The following is a 19,807-nucleotide window of genomic DNA, read 5'->3' as shown; positions in this document are numbered from 1 at the left end:
ATTACTTACAGACCTCCTTTTGCCTAAGTTTTGCATTATTCCAGGGACAGTTCACCAGAAAATCTGAAGCTTCAAGAAGTAAAACAATGCCGGTATCATGGGAGTATATGTTAAATTTAATATGTTTGTTGAGAAATTAGTTAATAACAAGAGAACAGTAAGAAACAATGCCTTTCATTTTTGTCTAGACAAGGAACAGAAAGGAAAGAAATCTAAGGTTATCTACTCTCTTCTGTCTCTTCCAGACAGAAAAAGCCCCTTGCTCTTCATCCTTTTCCAGATGAGAAATTTCCTGATAAATACATCCAGACATTCAGTGCTAGAGTACGTCCTATATCTTCAGATTGTGCTCAGAGAGTAAAATATCTTAGTCTGGGAAGATATTCCAGGTTTCCTATTTCTCCTCACATTTATTTATGCCCACCATATTTACCTCCAGTTTATATTTAAGGCAGACAACGGGATTGAATTCTTCCATTTCCACCCTTTCCCTCCCCTCCCAATATTGATCTGTGAGCAATTTCATCATTTCCCATTGGTTCTCCAGGCTCAGTCACCTTCTGGGCTTGACCCCTGCTAGGTTGGTAACCCATGAAGGTTTGGGCTGTATTTCTCAGCAGCGTGCTGACCTCATTCTGAGGTGTGTCCTCCCTCAGAGTACAGATGTGTGAGCTGAGGAGTGCACATCGTGTACGCTCATATCTGGGATCCAGGCAGCAAACTCCTGATAGGAGCTGCATCCCAGGGCAGTCAGCCCTGTCTGGGTGACAGAGGGCATGGGGTGAAGAGTGTTCTGTTAGAGAGAGACTTCTCCAAACAAACAATTGGTGTTTGTGCCACGTGGGTGGGCTGCTCAGCAGTTTCAAAAGGCTTTCCAGAGCGCAGAAGTGTTTCCAAAGCAGTGCTGTGGCTTTGCCTGGAAGCAGAAAGGAAGGGACAGAAAGTTCTTCATGTTGGGGAGACCCCATTAGCTAATTAACAGCAACGAGGAGCTCCAGATCTCTGCCTTGACCACACCTTTGCCCTCTGGGCAAAACCTAGGGAACACAAGGGGACACAAGGCAGCTCATTGAGCTGCACTGTGTGGACGTGGAAAACTGCCTCTGAAGTCATCTTATGCTAAAATATTTTCATCTTACTGAGAGAAATTTAATTCTTCCCATGTACACATCAACAAATAACTTGATCCCACCCACGAATATGCAAACAAATGCATAAGTTACGCCAAGTATTTCTCCCTCTCACTGCCAAGTAAGAAAGGGAGATTGTTACTGCGACTTCTGTTTCCAAATACTTGGGAGGTGCTCCAATTCTGCAGCGAGGGGGACTATATAATACCTAGGCTGGAGCTGAAAGAGCTCCAGCAGCAGCTCAAAGCCTGGCTGAAATAGCTGAGTGGTGAGATTCTCCCCCTAAATGATGTTAGCAGAGCCCTACCTTTAAATGAAAGCACACATCCACCTCCTCCAGCACAGCTACCTTGCTAATTGCAAACAGGCTGCAAACATCCCAGCTGCTGCCCCATGGCTTTGTGGGGTGTGAAACCGAGCCCAACACAGCCCAAGGCTTGCCCAGTCACCCCCCTCCTGGCTCTATTCTATTTTGGGCTGTGGCGAGGTGCTGGGAGCGAGGCGGTGGAAGAAAAGGCCGGTTGTTCAGCAGGGGAGGTGCGCCGGTGACACAGGGCTGCAGGAAGGATGTGTGCTTGGAAGATGTGCAGAAACCATCAGAAGGGTGTGTGCAGCCCAGAAGGGGGGGACCCAGCCACTGGAGGAAGGAGGCAGGGAAGGGGGAGCAAGGGAGGATGAGGGTGGAAGGAGCAGGGCTGGAGGGACAGAGACTAAGGTAGTGATTGGGGCTACAGAAGTCACTGCTGGATGTAAAACATCTGAAGATAAACTCGAAGACTTCCTTTGGGCTGAGAATTGCTTTCAAGTGTTGATTTGGTCACCTTAGAAGAACTAGACTTTCAGGCCCATGTGGGCTGAACTGAATACAGAACATCTAGTGAGAGTAAAATCTGTCAAAGTGATCTTTCTGATCCCTCTAAACTCTGCAGGCCTGGGATCAATTTGGCTCCAGAGTATTTAAAGCTGTAACTTCTCTAAAATGGTCTCAGAGGGGTTGTTCCATTGCAGGGGGTGCCTTAGGTTTGGCCCAGACGGTGACCTAAAGAGTTTCCTGGTCTGAGCTGGAAGCAGGTGGATGAATCATCTTTATACCAAGTCTGGATTTCTCTTAGTGTCAACAACACAGCAGCTGCTCTTTTGGGACACCCCTTTGCCATACAGGGCCAGCACAAAGAGGTGAGCCCAGGCAGCCAGAGCCCACAATGTTAAAGGGAGCCTAAATCACAGAGGGGAGACTGTGCAGCAAAGAACACACCAGAGGGTGTGAGTGAAAGGCCAGAAATGAACCTTCCTGTTTGCTCTGTGTGCTCCACACCTTCTCTGCCCCCCAGCTTAGCTGTGCCAGTGGCTCAGCCTGGAACCACTAACTCAAATCCTGGCAGGATTGACTCAGCCCCTCTGTAATTTTGAGGCTGAAGGAAACCGTGAAACTAAAGATTCTGTGGCGAGGTGTTTGCCCCAGAACACGTGGCCAAAATTGTCCTGATGCTTCTTGTACCTGGCATGCTGAGCTGACTGGTTTGCTCTCATTGGGCCTTCATTCCTTCCAGTACATTAATTACCCTAATTACTGCCTCAGTATTGCTGAATTAGTCACGTGTTTTGAGGGAGGGAGTGTAGTGTATGTTTACCATCCACATCTTCAGCGGGTGCTGGTTGATGTCGTGCTGTTGCCATTCCTGGAGTTACAATGATCTGCACAAGCTGAAGATCTGCTCATTAAACCCAGCCATTAAAATTCACAGTAGTCCCTTGCTTTCAGCTTTTTGATGGATTATTAGTTGAGATGAACTGTTTACTCTTGGATATGAAAAAAGCCTGTGGGCAGCTTTTAAAAGGATCAATCTGAAATGTCTTTTATTATCTGTCAGGCTGGAAGCATGTTGGATGGGGTTTTTGTTTCTTTTCTTTAAGGGAAAATAAAACAAACATGGGTGTCAAAATGTGACCCAACCCATGCTTTTTAAAACTCTCCCTTTAACTCTCTAGACTTAAAAACAACTTTTATGGTTTTCTTTTTTAAAAATAAAATATTGCTAAAAATATTGTCCTGACCTGAAAGTTTTGACTGCCAATATTCAAGGATTCAAATATGCTTTTATAGCCAAGTTACAAATCTATGAAAAATAGATTTATCATCTAAGGAGAAATTAACTTGAACTAAGCCAAGATCCACATGATTCCTTTATGTTTCAGGATGAAATGTCTGTTGTTCTTCCTTCTTCCTCCCAGCTCTTGTAAAGGCTTGATATATGGACAAATGCTTTTTAAAATATGGCATAACTTAGGTTCTTAAAAGATAAAGCTCTCCAAAAAAAACCAACTCAAAGGACCTTATCACTCAGTTCTTTCTCTAAAGGTTTCCTATGCTCTAAATGAAATTATGAGAAGAAATTTAAGATGTTGTCAAATGCAGTGATGAGTAAGTGGGCTCCTGAGCAGTGACAGCAGCAGCAGCAGCATTTAACTTGTTGCTCAGGAGTCCCTATAGTTTCTGAAAATAGTTCCAGTCCTGTTGGACAGAGATTTCACTCTTTTGGTATGAGGATGGAAACATCTGCATCTTTTGACATTCTCCTTGGAGGGGGTGTCCTGGGGGTCTCACAGCCTGAATCCCCTTGGATTGCAGTGGTTTCCCAGCACAAAAAGCTCTCCTCAGAGCATCCCAGCCTAACTCATGTTCAGTTCTGAATTCAAAAGTCATTTACAAGCAGGTTTGTGGCTCACACAGCTCTGGGGGGAACCCCTCAAGGCTCCCCAGGGGCTGCAGTAGCCAGGGTTGTCAGCTCTGCTGCCAAAACCCTCTGAGTGCAAAGAGGCTCCGCCAGCAGCAAGTACAGAGCTTTGGGCTGAGCCCAAAGTGTGAGGATGAGGAAGGTGAAGGTAATTGATAGAGTCCCCCCTGTTGGACCCCAAGTGTAACTGGGAATGCCTGGGAAGGAGCACACCCATGGTGAATCCAATTCCCTCAGAGCCCCAGACATCCCAGCTCCCACCCACCTCAGAGCCCTCCTGCACCTCCCCAGCCACCAGTACTTCTGTTTGGGTTGCCTGACACAAGGTTTGTCCCTGCTCTGCCCCTCCAGAGCCTTTCAGCCCTCCAGCTCCCTACTTCCCTTCTGCTCCCTTCTGCTGGGATTGTCTTTCTTCCAAAGCCCTTTTCCCTGCAGCACACTCCACTCCTTCCTGAGCCCAAACCCCTTCCTTTGGCTGTGCCCCAGCAGCTCCAGGCTCTCAGGGACCATGCACTGCCCCTGTCCTGGCTCCTCCAGCTCTGCCTGATGAAATGCTGTTGCCTTACCCCTTGGGTCTCCTTGCCTGCTACCTGCTCCTGCCACCCCACTGCTTCCATACTTAGCCTGAAGTGCCAAAAACCCTGTAAGTTTTTGTCTTTTCATTTTCTCCATCACAATGGCTAAAGTTTAAAGCTGTTCATATTTTAAGTATTTCTATAGCAACATCTCATCAGCCTGATCTTTTCTTAAAAAGAGCTGTGTTTTATCTGTGGTATTCCAGTAAAATCTATAAAATATCACTCACTGAAGGCATTTCAGAATGCTTGTGAAAAAGGGAAATCAGGGAAGTTCTCATTTTACATAACTGGGTAGAGTTGCTTGCTGTTGGTAGCATAAAAGAGGTAATAGAAACAATTTTTTATGTGAAACTACCCAAGGTTTCAGTAGTCAATTCCAGAGGGTAATTAGGGTGGGAATAACCATCCCTACATTGGAAGAATCCAAGCTCTTACAAGCTATTGCAAGCTACTTTTCCATGTAGATAGGTCCATGTGGCTTTAGCATAGGCTTATTTGGAACTGCATCAATTCAAACCACAAAAAAAAAAAAAAAAAAAAAAAAAGGCAGAATAAGAGTGTCCAGATGGGCAGCTCAAGCACAATAACTCCACTGACACCCTGGCAAGTGTCACAACAGCTTCCCTAAAGAGCAATGCGGAATTCCTGCGAGCTGCAGCCAGGCAGGGGCACTTGGAGGGCTCCCCTGATGGAGAGATGGCTGCTGTCAGTTGGAGCTGAAAGAGCTCCAGGCAACGGAAGCGGAAATGACTCAGGCTAAGAGAGGAAAATCATCCCATGGCCCTGTTTGTTAAAGGAGGTGGAGGAAAATGCTCTGTAGCATCATCAGCCCCGTGCAAAATATTTTCAAGGTATCAAATTGCTGGTATGAATGACATATCAGTAGATCAGAGGATTCTGTGCTTAGAATATAGATAGACAACAGCTGATTTTTTTTTTTTCCCCAGCCTCCCCTCCCTTTTCCTCTTTCCCCACCCACTCTTTTCCTTCTCTGTAAACTTTGGTGGTTCAGATAAACTCAAACATGGATCTTCCCTCGCTTCCCATTAGATGCAAAAGGAAATATCTGCAAGCAAGATGTTATAAAGCCAAGGCTTAGCCATGTGCATTCTTCCTTTACAGCATTCCTGTACAGTTCAACCTTCAGGTTATACATTCTTGGTGCCAGTAGGATGTGAAACTTGAAAATGAAAGTATAAACTGTTTAATTGTTATTTATTCATAGCCCGGTTTGTAAATGCATGATGGTGGCATAACTGCTTACATTAGCCTGCGACAATAAGCCACCAGAAGAAATGCCTTTAAATGAACAAAAATAGGTTTATACATAATTTATAGAAATTCCTTCACACAAAGACATTTCAGAGCCATCAGTGAGTGCCATGCACTGAGCAATTTTCCCCCCTCACTTCTGTGGCTGTGTCAGAAGTAGGGCACAGCCCTACATTTTGGCAAAGGCTTGGTACATTTACATTGTAAAAACTTCAAAAAACACAGCAATTTGGAACCTGCAGCATGATTTTTTCCTACTGAAACCAAGTAGGAGAGCTAGGTAGGCAGAGTGCATTTATTTGATGAAGTTTGGGTAGGGTTTTGAGGCTGAGATTACTCCTGCTAGGCTAGGGAAAGCTAGGAACAGGCTGGGAAGCAGGATTTGGGTAAAAGGTACAGCGATCTTTCTGTAGGAGCCAGCCTCCTCCATAAGGGACCAAAGGGCAATTAGGGAGTAAGCATTCACAAATGAAAGCTAAATCCAAGCTAAAAACCCTGTGTCTGGAAGTTCTCATGGACAGGAGCACTTCACATGGGTTCAGTCAATCTTTTTGAGGGAAAGCACCCACCTTCCTCAAACATCATTTAAAACTTGTCCCCTGTTCATGAGACTTTGTGACTCTGGCTTCTTTCCTGAGCTATTTGCTTGCCACACAAATGGAATGCTTCATGTATTGAAAATTCTCTGTGCCTTTCACAGTGGCTTTTATCATGAGTTTAGCAGCGAAGGAGTATGCCTTGAAAAAGAGTGTTTGAAAAAGACAATAGCATCTCTTAAAGGCTGAGAAGGGAGTCTTGATGTGGCTTCACTAAATGCCGCACAAAATATTTCAAAAATTTGTGAGAACTTGAAATACTGCAAGAGAAAAGATGCATTCTTACCCTGCCCCCACACTGCTAAAACTGTGATTTGCTAGGTTTAACCTTTGTAGCTCATGCCTTCAGTGTAGGATTTGAGTACCTCAGCTTACACTAAACCCCAGAAAATTGAAATAGTGAAAGTCCTTCTAGAACAAATTCAAATAGTGAAAGTCCTTCTAGTCCTTCTTCTCCTCATAGAACAGCTTGTTTGGATGAAAATACACGTTGTTCTTCTCCATAAAAATACCTTTTTTCTAAAATGTAATCCTCTTTTTCTGCTCAAGATAGATCCTCCCTTACTCCCTGTTTCTGTCACAGTACAACTGTTAGGACACCAACCCATTCCAGGAGAGTGGCAGCAACTTGGGGGTGCTGTAGGTGAGAGCTAGCCCTGCCCCAACACAGAGCCCCCCTGTGCTGGGCTGCACCCAGAGCCCCAGGGCAGCAGGGCAGGGGGGATTCTGCCCCTCTGCCCTACCCTGCTGAGCCCCCCCTGCAGGGCTGCATCCAGCCCTGGGCCCAGCACAGGAAGGACAGGGAGCTGCTGGAGCCAGGCCAGAGCAGAGACACCAAGGAGATCAGAGGGATGGAGCAGCTCTGCTGGAAGGAAAGGCTGAGGGAAATGGGATTGTTCAGCCTGGAGAAGAGAAGGCTTTGGGGTGACCTCATTGTGGCCTTCCAGTGCCTGAAGGGAACCTACAGGAAAGATGCAGAGTCTTGACAAGGGCCTGGAGTGACAGGACAAGGGGCAATGGCTTCACACTAACAGAGAGCAGGTTTAGATTGGGTATATAGAATAAATTGTTCCCTGTGAGGGTGGTGAGGCCCTGGCACAGGATGCCCAGAGAAGCTGTGGCTGTCCCTGTATCCCTGGAAGTGTCCAAGGCCAGGCTGGGTGGGGCTTGGGTCACCCTGGGATAGTGGAAGGTGACCCTGCCCATGGCAGGGGGTTGGGACTGGATGATCTCTAAGGTCTCTTCCAACACAGGGTCATGACCTCGTGCACTGCTGCATCTGTGAAATGCCACTGCAAGACTTGCATCCCAGTTAAATGTGTGCGTCTAGAAACACAGGCAGGACAGACATACACACATGTATATGCACATGCAGGCATCTGCAATCAAGGGAAGTCCATGGAAAGACCAGCGCTGACTTTACTATGCTTCATGTTAATCTTCTGTTAAATTGATTCATTCTCTCTTTTGCCTTTATGGAGCAGCCAGGCAGGAACTCTGTCTTTGCACAGAGTCTTGCACAATAGGCCTTTTAAACAAGATTTACTATCTGGTTACTGTATATTAATGTCTGTGATATAGGTTTATTACTCACCTAGCCAGCCTTTATCTTATTTTGCCTTGAAACAAAGGAACTGCAGAGCAGGCTTAAAGAGAGTCAGTTGAGTAGATTTCTGTAATGCTCTCTAATCGTACTGTTTGGCCACACACAACCCCCACTTCTGCCCATGATGTCAGACAAGACTAATTTAATTTCTCTGCCTTCACTAAGTATTTTATTAATGAACACTTAAAGGGATGGTTGAACACAAGCTGCAAAGTTCAGGCGCTAATACAAGTTTATGTTTTAAAAAAGTAGTGTTAATTTTAGCCCCAACCAAGTTTTCTTTTAAATTAAAAAAAATAATCCCAGAACATTGTCTTGAACATCATGAAAAAAAAAAAAAAAAAAAGAAATTTCAGGGTGATTCCTCTCACAAAGCTCAAGGGAACTTTGAGTTGAACTTTTTCTACAGGGCATCTCTTTGTTAAAAGGAAAGCTTTGATAAAAATGGAAGAGTGAGGTAAGATGAAACTGGCCTGTAAGGAGCAAAAGCTGTAGAAATATCTGTGAGACATGTGTAGACTAAAGAAGAAAATCAAAAGGCAAGCAAGTCAGAAATTGCTCTTTCATTTAGGACTGTATGTGCCAAGGAGGAATTTTCATCTCAAAGTGAACTATTGAGGAAAATTGCAAGGTAAGCTCATTCCCTGCTGCCTTCTGTCAGTCTGACAACGGGCTCTCAAAACCAGTTTGTAATAGTAAGATCTTCCAGCTTTATGATATAGCAAGAATCAAATGGAAGGATGGTAGGCAGAAGGGAATGTAGGGAAAAAGTCTTGCACAGCATGTGCTGTCAAAAAAGAGTGAGTTAAGTGAGCTAACTGGATAAGGTGAGGTTTGATTTGATTTTGTGATTGAAAATTGGAGAGAAAAAAGCATAGAAAGCAGAGAAATTACTTTAGTGCCTTGATTATTGCCCATCCCTACCCCCCAGCCCCCAAATGGCTTTGTTCTATTTTTCACAACCAAAAGCCCTAAATAAACACCAGCATCCTCACTAATTATATATGACAAGGTGCTCTAAGAACTGCTCAGAGCTCAAATATATTCCATGGTGTCCTAAAAGCTGTGTTCCATGGTCACTCCCTCCCCATAATTGTAGGGTGAGGACAGGGGTAAATCTTCAGGGTCTTATTTTTGGTGAACTACACCATTTGTACAATGACATCTTGCAGTCCTCTGTCATCTTCCCAAACAGATTTCTGAGCTTTACCAGCAGTGCTGCTTGATGGGAATTTCAGAGACATTCCTCAAAAGTGTGTAGGTGACATTCCTTGTCACAGAATCACAGAATGGTTGGGGTTGGAACGGACTTCTGGAGATCACCCAGTCCAACCTCCTGCCCAGGCACCTGGAGCAGGTGACACAGGAGCGTGTCCAGGTGGGATTGGAATGTCCCTGGAGAGGGAGACTCCAGGCCCTCCCTGAGCAGCTGTTCCAGGACTCTGCCCCCCTCAGTGTACAGAAGTTCATCCTCATGTTGAGGTGGAACTTCTTGTGTTTAGTTTATGTCCATTGCTCCTCATCCTGTCCCTGGGCACCACTGAAAAGAGCCTGGCACCATCTCCTTGGCACCCTTTGTGATATTTAAATGCATTTATGAGATCCCCTCTCAGTCTTCTCTCTTTGAAGCACATCAGTTTAGCAAACTGTGGGAGAACTTTCCACTGCAGGCACTGAGGAAGAAGGAAGACCATCTTCTCTGTTCTTCTGATCAGCTGCAACTCTACCCTCACTTTGCTTAACACACTCTCTGGTGGCTTGTCTTGTCTGGTTTTGAATTATTCATATAGTCAGACTTCAGCATCAGATAAAAGAGCAGCAATTTCCTGGGACAAAATTTTGGAAATATTTCCATATTAAACAGCAATTAGTGAGAATAAATGAGGAATCTATAAACTGATCAATTACTCGATCATCTCCTTGCTTTACTTAGGAAGCAGTTCCTTGAGGCTTGGTTCTTTTCTCACTGCCAATTGTGTAATTATTGGGCAATTCTAACTGCAGTCACCCCAGAGTAAAACTGACTTCCGTGAGAGCTGAAGGGAGCAAACTCTCCAAGAAAAGCAAGCAGCAGTCAAGCCTTAGTTAGAATATTTCTGCCCCTTAGCCAAGTGACAGCAAATTTTGGTGCCTTGTAGGTCAGGTTTCCTCTCTCACAGCAGGATACAGAGGTGCTGACTTGGGTGTTTCCTTAGGGTAATGTGTCTATTTAAAGAACACACAGACACTTGCTGATCACCACAAGGGTGGTTAGAAACAGCACACAGCCAATTCCCCTTTGCAGAAACACCACAGCCTTGTCCCAAGGAACAGATGCTTTGGTGTCCTTTTTCTTTGGGTCACTCACAAAACCAAGAGGCAGCTGTTTGGACACATCCACCACCCCTTTCCCTCCCCCACCCCTGACTGTGAATGGGGGGAACCTTTGCCCAAGGCTCTGACCCCATGGTGTGGAAAAGCATCTGGATCATTAAGCTTGGCTTCTATAAATCTGGGCTCAGTTTCACAACGGCTGCTCAGAAAGCTCATACAGAGGCAAGAGCTTCAAGCCACAGAGTATCCTTAATGATTTTGTGTATGTGGTTACTGCTTGGGATTTTTAACTTTTCGATGAAGAATTTTATCATGGGTGTGATGCATCATGTGCAAACCATTAACTCCTCTCACCATAGCTGTACATTTCCAAATACAAAGGAGCTCTTTATTAAAGCACTTAAAAATAGCGTTCTGGTGCCAAAGGTTATCCAGTTTTCTGCTGCAGAGCATGTCAGCAACTCTTTGACAGTTTGCAGTGCATGGCAGTGATTTATTTGTGGAATTCCTAGAGAGCAGGGGCAAGCTGTGTAGAAGCCCTGATGCATCAAATTCAATGATGTGTGATAAAAGATGTAATAGCTGATAACGCAAATGTATTGAGGAGGTCACAAAGAACATGCTCTCAGTCTGCAGAGCTGGTGAGAGCTGGGACCTAAAGACAAGAGAATAAGAATCATTGCTGCAAAGCTCATGTGGTGGTTTAATGTGGTCAGGGAGGGCCTTGACAGATTGGTGGGAGGAGAAAGACACTGGCATGTAACTCGAGACACGTTTATTGGCACGTAATAAGGGACAGGGACCCCTGCCTGTCTGCACAGCTCCACTCTGGATGGGAGCTGGAGCTGATCCTGGCACAGAACCCTGGGCAGACCCTGATGCAGGATTCTGGTAGTGCCACCTCCTCAGGGCCTCAAGTCACCACTGCCCTATTGCTTTCTATTGGTATGGGACGTGAGCTGCTTCCAATAATTTTAACTTAGCCTCAGCTTTACACCAGCTGAAAACCTGGCTCCAAGCAGGCTGTGAGGGAATTTCCTTGACTTTCCTCCTCCTTCCCTTTAGAAATAAATTACTGCTGCATGTTTTCCATTTTCCTATAGGTTTTCTATCCAATGATCCAAACACTCCAAAATAAACACGTACATTTCCTTCCCTGGTACTCTATGTCAGGATCTATTTAGCTGCCTCTGCAGGAGCAAGCAATCCTAAAAATCCCACCACTGGTATTAAACAGAAATTTCTTTTATTTTTAGAACCATCTAAAGGTGTTACACCTCAACAATACTTCCCGCTGTGTTCACATGCCCCATCCCTGGCAGTGTTCCAGGCCAGGTTGGATGGGGCCCTGAGCAACCTGGTCTGGTGGAAGGTGTCTCTGCCCATGTCAGGGGGTGAAACTGCATGAGCCCTAAAGTCCCTTCCAACCCAAATCATTCTGTGATTTTAAGATTCTAGGATAATTCTTGCAGTGCTTCCAGACTTCTTGCCTAGGGCTGCACGCTGTTGTGGTCTTATTAACCCCCATTAGACACATTTTGTTGTCATTTATTCTAATTCAAGTCTGGAGTAAAGGCAGCCACTCCCAGAAAATTCTGCATGTGTAAGCTGCTGAATGGACAGTGGAGTCTCCTGAAATGAAGCCGAATGAAAACTGAATTACTGCACAGCAAAGCAGGACCTGCAACCTTGAGTACAGTGAGCTTTTCTTGACATGAAATTCTAGAGAGTGTGTGTGTGCGCGTGTGTGTGTGTGTGTGTGAGGAAGCAGGTAACCAAACTGCTGCTGCTGCAGACATTGTTTCTTCCTGTGTTTGTTTAGTTATTATGGTAGTAACAACCAAAGGCATAAACTAAGGACAAAAAAAAAAAAATTAGTTTGATATAAAATACATATTAACACACATAATTTGTTTAGGCTGGCCCCAGGTATAGAGTGAGGATAGCAGACCAGGATGGGAAGAGGCAGGAGTAGTGTAGGCCCTTGGTTTTTTTTTATGCTCTCAGCTCTGGCAGCGTGCAGAAGCTGCTGTGCCAAGAACAGCTTGGTTATTTGGGATACAGATGATTAATCTGGTTGGCACTGGCCATACCCAGAAGCAACCGCTGTCCAATGCCTCCTTGTGCCTGGACAGCAACAGGAATGAACAGTTCAGCTCACCAGAGGTTCTGTCCTCATTACACATCTCTGCTCCCATTGCAGGGATGGAAGGGTCCTCTCTGCCTCTGGCCACACATTTGAGTTCCAAAACTTAGTTCCAAATGTAACATTGTGAAGCCCAAAGCTGGCTGCGAGAGGGTTCTTTCGTATCCTTCTACTCACACTTCACTCCTTTATGCTGGTGGAGGGTCTGGCTACAGGGGTTGTCCCTGACCATTTACCACTTACCAGAAAGTGTTACATGACCAAGAGGAACGAGTACAAAATTTGTATATTCAAGCTTAGTTTCAGTTCACAGAATGATCTGCTCAGAGACCACATGTGTTTTAAGCTCCTCGTGACTGGCAACAGGGGTGTGTGCTTGCCCCTCTCCCTGTGTAAAATCCCACCACTTCCATTTAGTGGCCTTGCAGAAGTCATAGGGCACAGGGAATCTAGTCTTGCATTATTGTGACAGGCCAAAAATGCCACTCCATATTTTAGCTTTCGGGCCAGCAGTGAATAAGAATCACTGACAGGTCATGAAGTTACCATAGCAAGAGATGTGTACATCTTCATGGAAGAGGCAGCACCCCATTTTCCATGGGAAAGGCCATGTAGGATGAGCCCAGCATGCTCCTTGTCCTCTGCATTCAGGGTTCCCAGCAGGAATTAACACATCCCTGTGCTAACCAGCCTTCTGATGGCAAATAAGGGCATCCAGATTATGGCCCTGATGGAGAAACATGCATTTGCCACCTGGAATTTTCTGTGAGGAACTGGTGATTACAATTTAAACTACTTGCTTGCTCCAAAGCAAGCAAGCAAAGGTAGTTCCCTGAACTGCAAGCCTGCATGCTTTGGCTTTTCAGGCTCCAAGCTTTGAGAAGTCTGTGTATCACTGAGGTTAGAAGCTTCCAGCCTTCCCTATGTCTTCAAATTGCCCAGCATCTGCAGAGAATGATTTTCCCAGTCTGGCTCATACTCCCCAAACAGCTGACACCCAAGCATAGCAGTCAGTGAGAAGGGCTACCCTGGGATTCTGCTTCGAGTTTCCCAGGGGAGCTGGGGAAATACATCCTGTCCAAGAAAAACGTGAGCTGCTATTGCTGCTGGAACATCTTTTATTTCTTTGAAAAATATTAAGTCTCCGTGCCTTGTCCTGAGCTGTAGCAACATACTCAGCTTAACAGGTCTAGGCAAAATAGGCAAAGGGCTGTTGAGGTGGAAAAAGGAACATTGTTTCTAAAGTGCTGACAAGCATCTTCTTTTTTTTCCCCTTGAAGCAAAAATTCAGCAGTAAAAGTCTCGGAAAGAAAATATTTCTTTTTTTTTCCTCTTTATGAACCATTTTAATATTTTTCCATGTGTTTCTGATCATCTCAGGGCGATGTATAGTTTTTCCAAACCCCAGAGAGGTGAAGCTCTTGGTGAGGTAGAAATCAGCTCAGTCCCAAAGATTTTAATAACACTATGGGATGCCTGCAGAGGCCAGTGATGCTGAAGGGCAGACAGTGCCGATGTGGAAGGCCAGGCACAAAGAAGTGCTGGCAATGCCATTCACTGAGAACAGGCCTGAGCTCTAGGCCATGCCAAAAGGCAAAACCAAACCAGTGTTTTACTTTGGGCTTGCTCTCAACCTGGATCAGCCCCATACATGGATTCCTCTCACCCATGGACAGGGTGCTCTGAGGCAGGACAGACTTAGCTGGAACCCAAGGGTTTGTTCAAAGCTTCTGAGCCCTCCCTGCTTGAGAGCACACACTCTGCCAAGGCACCAGTTCTCCTCCACAGCCCTCCCCACTGGAGGAAAGAGCCACAAAACTCACGAGGAGAGCATCAGGGGGCAGCTGATCCTGCGTGACACAGAAACCCAGGTTAGAGGCAGGTTATGCTGTAACCCTCTGCTCTTCCATGCTGTCTCAGGCAGCACAGATCTACTCAAGTCCTTCTTTCTTGCTTTCCTTTTAGGGGGCAGAGGGATGGGGGACTTCCACTATGCCTAATGCCCTCTTTTTCTCCCCACAGGATGGTCCTCACTCCCCTGAGGGACCCACCAGCCCTGCATGCTCAGTTTTGGGTGCTGAGCTGCTGGTGCCAACAACAGAAAAGAGGCATCAAATCACTTGGTTTAGAGAGGCAATTTGGACACCCCACTGATATTTTCCAAATATTCCTGGGCCCCATTGGGATGAAATCCATTATTTTCAGTGGGCGTTGGATGATTTCCTACATACACAAAAGTTGAAAAATCGTACTTTAAAGGAAATGCTGAAGTCAAATTGGGAAATTTTAATGATTCTCTTTGTATTTTAATTTGGTGGCTGTATGCTGACAATATAATTAGAGAGATGCTATGTTAATTAATGCCAGATGACATTAGTGGGATGGCAAAAGCATCCAGTTTTGTAAAGAATAGTTCACAGTTGAACTGTTCGTTTCTGCCCACCCCATTTTTAGTAGAAAACTATATTCAAAGTCAGAGACAGCTGAATTAAACCAAAAGTCAAACCATTCAAAAATAGCATGTATCTTAGCATGTTATTTTCAAGCCAAATCTAATGTTATTGCAGAAAAATACATTAGCCATGTTTCCTCTGGTGCCTACATGTTTTAAAAAAGAAGGAAGGTTTGCAGGACCTCGTGCTGTTCGTGCACTTGAAGTGGGTAGTGGCCAACCAAGTTGCCACTGAAGCCAATGGAGCAGGACCTAGACTTGTGCTTTACATAGCTGAGGGTTTGAAATGTAATTTTTTGTTTTAGTGTTTGTGGATTTCTTGGGGTCCATCCAATAATTTGAAAGAGATTTGCAATGATGAAGCAACACACGTTCATGTTCAGTGTGAGCCCATACGTGCTGTATTCATATTCTGGGTGAGTTCAGCTTCTTTAGACTTCGATCTATACATGTAAAATTACTGGAGCTCCCCAGATCACTCCAGGAAATTTGACAAGACAATAAAGTCAGCTTCTTGTGAGAACTATAGCCTTTATTTTAATATAAACTCATATATTCCAAATTGCACATGTAGAGACATTTATCTATAGATGCAAATATTTATATATTTAATTTCACTGTATAAATGTCTTGTAGATCCTGTCTTGAGTAGAGTTAGTGAGTTAAAAGTCTCAAGGATACAATATAATTGTATCCTGCTGTGTCAGCGGACAAAAAACTGCAAGCACATTTGTACTGTTCTAAATAGAACTTAAAATGAAAAATCTTCTGTAGGTGATCTCAACCAGAGAGCAGCAGAAGGAAGTTGGCAGGACTTCATTAAAAGTCTTAATTTTCCTGGAGGGAGAAGAGGCAAAGGTAAAACCTGAAGGCTAGCACATCCCAAATGGAGGCATCACTACCACACCTGGCCTGGCCTATCTAAAAATAAATTCCCTTTACTAATATTCCTAATTCACAGCAGGCCAACCTGAAGTTGCACAAAACCCACTTACCTTTCTGTGCTAACACTACACTGGCTTTGCATCTGCTTTGCATAGAGTTCAATGCCAGGAAAAGCCACAGGAAAATTAATTCTTGTCCCAGCTTGTCTGATGCTCTCTGCTAACAGGGAAAGCTTACTATTCATCCCCAGGCTGGAGCTGAATTTTACATGTCCTGCCCCCCCCAACCCCCCCCCCCCCACCCGCCCACAACTGCTGACAGGTGAGGAATGCTCCTGTATTCTCAAAGTGAAAATCTCACTGAATTCATTGTATCATGTTTAGGAACAGGCAAATCTGAGTACTGTAAATGTGGGATTGTACTTGGCCTAGTGCTGGATATCATAAGGGAGGCATCTTCTTGGGATAAGGAGCTGTGACTGGTGTTGCCCTCAATGTTCCATGTCCATGGAGGATCCAGAAGACAGGGACTGGACTATTTTATTGCCATTGTGAAGAAATCTTTGAATTGAAAATATGCTTTAACTTAGCAGAAGTATGTAGCTGCAGCACACTGAAGGGTTCAAGACCTGAGGGTGTGCATTGTCTTTGCACGTGTTCAGAATTCTCTGTGCAAATTACACCAAAGAAACAATGACTAAAATGAAGATGGTAAGTTGGAGAAAAAAACTTCCACAGAATCTAAGAGGTTTTCCATCACTTGTGCTGACTATCACCAGCTTTCATATCAAAGCAGTGAATGGGCTAGTACTTAATGTTCTTGATCAGCTCATTTATTTGTTTTCAAACCACTCCACACATGAGCACGAGAAGATATTTTTAAATTAAATGCAAATACAGCAAAAAAGCAATTGAATAATAGACATTTATAAACAAAATCTGTGCACAAGAAAAGCAGCTTTGCATTCTGCTTTTTCCAGAATTCTAACAATTCATTTTCCCTCCACATGACACGCAAAAGGATTGTTTGCACATTTTGCTGAGATGCTATGGAGATAGGACAGCACAAGCTGTCATCAGGACCTGAAGTTTTCATGGAGGAGGTTCTGCCAACAGCAGCTGCTTTCCGGATACTCTTCTGATCCCAGCTGTGGCTGTGTGGGTTCAGGGTTTCCCACATCCCAAGCTTGTGGTTTTACCACCAGGCTACTTGTTCTTTGAAAGCAAGTCTGACTTTTGGGTTTTACATCTGCTTATGTGAGGCAGCCTAATTAATAACCCTGATTTGCGAGATGATCTCATGTTACTCTGTCACATGGATTTTTGTGATGGTTTTTTTTTATTGTGGCTGTTGGGAAACATCCTAATAACCTTTAATGCAAAAATTACTAGGTTACTGACACCTAAATTTGTGGGAGAAGTGAAATGGGGAATCATAAAAAGTTTCCTATCCCTTGAAGTGTCCAAGGCCAGGTTGGATGGAGCAACCTGGGACAGTGGAAAATGTCCCTGCCACAGCAGGGGGTGGGACTGGATGATCTTTAAGGTCCCTTCCAACTCAGGCCATTCTCTGATTCTGTATTTCAGTTACAGGGAGTCATGGTTTTAGCCTTTTAATAAGAATTATTTACTATGCATCTGTTGTTAAAAAACAGCAAACACTGTGTTTATTAATTTTTATCCAGAGCTAAAAATCAAACCTTGCATTTTATTTTGAAAGCTGACCAACTTTATTTGGTTGCTAAGTGTCACAGCAGCTCCACAAAGCCTCTTCTAACTTTTCCATGATGGATAAAATCGCTCCTTATGTGTAACCAGGCACTGCCTGTCCGGGCAGTCCACATGTCCCCTCAGGATGAGCCTGTCCTGAGCCTTATGGTGGCTCTTGTGCCTCTTCCCCTCCAGGTCCCCACTGGCAGTGCGGGAAGGGGGAAACGGTGAGGAAATGCTGGAATTGTGCACATTTCCCTTCACCGCCCTCGCGCGCGCCCTTCCCGGACAGACTCTTCCCAAATGTCTCCTCCAAGCCTCTTCCCGGCCCCAAAGCCGCATCCTCTGGCCCCATGGAATCCCATCATGGACGGGACCTCAGTGGGGCACCTGGTGCCACCTCCCTGCTCCAGCAGGGCCATCCCAGAGCACACGGCACAGGATTGTGTCCAGATGGCTCTGGAATACCCCCAGTGAAGGAAATTCGCAGCCTCTATGGGCAATCTGTGGAAATCGTTTTTCCTCCTGTCCAGGTGGAACCTCCTGAGCACAGTCCCTGCCCGTTCCTCTGCTGCTATTGCTGAGCCCTGCTCGGAGCCCTCCCTGCAGACAGGGACACCCAGGGCTGAGGGCCCCTCTCGAGGCTGGACAGCCCCAGCTCCCTCAGCCTTTCCAGTCCCTAAATCACCTCCGCAGCCTCCGCTCCAGGTGCTGCCTGTCTCCCTCACTCTGAGGATCCCAGGACTGGACACGGGAGTGGCCGGATGCGGTCTCGAACCCGCGGTGCCGCTCGGCAGTGGGAGGGCGGTGCCGGCGCTGCCGCAAGGGGCGCTGGAGCGCCGAGCGCATCGATAGCGGCCGTCCATCCGTGCATCGGTGCTCGGCTCCCTGGGCAGCGCCCGCCCAACCCTGCCCGTCCCCCGCCATTTCGCACCGGGACGGGAAGGGAAGGGAAGGGACCCGGAGCGGGAAGGGAAAGGAGAGCAGAGGAAGGGACGCGACGCGAGCACGGCGGGTGCCGGGAGCTCCCGCGGCACGGCCAGCCAGGTACTGCCTATCCCCACCCCGCCGAGCCGGGGCGACCCTCTTCCTTCCTTCCCCGCTTTCCCTCCGAGGTAGGAAGAACAGCCGGCGCCCCCTTCCTGTGCCGTCGCCGTTGCCCCTCCCGTCCCCTTTTCCCTCTCCTATCCCGCTCCCCCGCTGCTCCCGCCGGCATCCCCCGGACCGCATTCCCAATCCTTCCCGGCGGGAGGGGACAGGTGGCCAACGCCCTGAGGGACCCGGCCCTCGCCCGAGACATCCCCCACCCCTCCCTGAGCCCTCATGGATTTTTATTTTTTTCCCCTCACCTCTTCTCGTAAATCTTTAAACCCGGAAAGTTGGGGCGGCGCGGGCGCGGCGCTGGCGGGGGCAGAGGGAGCCGGGGCGGGGCGGGCGATGCCCCGGAGCCGCGGGGATGCCGCAGGCACGGCTCGCCCGGCAATTAAAAATTAATAAAACCCACCCTAAACTCTGTCGGGGAAGCCGCCGGAAGAAGCCGTCCTCGCCGTGTCCCCTGTCCGGGCACGGGAGGCGCGTTCCCGGCTGTGGGCTTCATCCCGAGGGGAGCTGGGTCGCTCCGGGAAACCCGGGCGGGCTCCGCCAGGCACCGGGAGGAAGCAGCGGGGAACTAAATCTCTGGCCGGATTAATTCCCTGCACGAAATACTCATTTCGCTTTTCCCGGAATTCAGTGCCTTTTAAATTAATTTAGTGTGGTGTTTTTTTTTTTTTTTTTTTCACTTACTTCGTGTTCTTTTCATCTCGGTGTGACCGCTGCCTGCCCGCTCTTCGTTCCCTGTGTGTGTAATATTTGAGGAACAGCATAACAGCATTCCCTCATCCCTTTTTGTCTTGTCTTGCAGGGAGGGACCTGCTTCCCGGTAATAGCAGAGGATCCTGACGCTGAATGAGAAGGCACCGGCAGCATCCTCGTTAGTGGGAGCCCAGCTCTGCTTAATGTTGGTTTCTTTGTCATCAGGTCTGCTAAAAAATGACAGAGTATAAACTTGTGGTGGTTGGAGCTGGTGGTGTAGGCAAGAGCGCCTTGACAATACAGCTAATCCAGAATCACTTTGTGGATGAATATGACCCCACAATAGAGGTAAACACTTCCATCTCATACTTTTTGTGAGGGGAAATTATCAGTGAATAATGGTGCTCGTTTCCTTTTGGATACTTACCACAAGGACAGGGCTTTATAGTAAAAAGAGCTCAGAGATAATGTTCTGCATTGGAGACAGTATTGCTGTGCTTCTTGATCTGGCTGTGGAACAACAGCTGCAGTTACAAATTACCAGTTTTGATCAATTAAAAGCATGGTGTTAATTGCCATGTGTCCTTGGGC

General features: G+C 46.2%; 1 protein-coding gene across 5 annotated transcripts in view; it reads left to right on the top strand.

Annotated features, from left to right (window-relative positions):
* Window positions 1-18,316: 18,316 nt before the first annotated feature.
* KRAS (KRAS proto-oncogene, GTPase) overlaps window positions 18,317-19,807 on the top strand; it is a 24,576-nt gene continuing 23,085 nt past the window's right edge. The window contains exons 1-3 of one of the 5 annotated variants that reach the window (XM_059846028.1): window positions 18,317-18,469; window positions 19,326-19,343; window positions 19,442-19,564. In XM_059846028.1, the coding sequence (XP_059702011.1) occupies window positions 19,454-19,564 (111 nt within the window). In that variant the 5' untranslated portion in view covers window positions 18,317-18,469; window positions 19,326-19,343; window positions 19,442-19,453. Of the gene's footprint in view, window positions 18,470-18,521; window positions 18,538-19,325; window positions 19,565-19,807 lie in introns of those variants that run through there. The other 4 variants (XM_059846029.1, XM_059846026.1, XM_059846032.1 and 1 more) reach the window with 4 other exon arrangements.

This window comes from Haemorhous mexicanus, chromosome 5, assembly GCF_027477595.1.
Source record: "Haemorhous mexicanus isolate bHaeMex1 chromosome 5, bHaeMex1.pri, whole genome shotgun sequence".
NCBI lineage: Eukaryota > Metazoa > Chordata > Aves > Passeriformes > Fringillidae > Haemorhous > Haemorhous mexicanus.
Note: the sequence above shows the minus strand (reverse complement) of the source record. Positions and strands in the feature narration are given on the sequence as shown.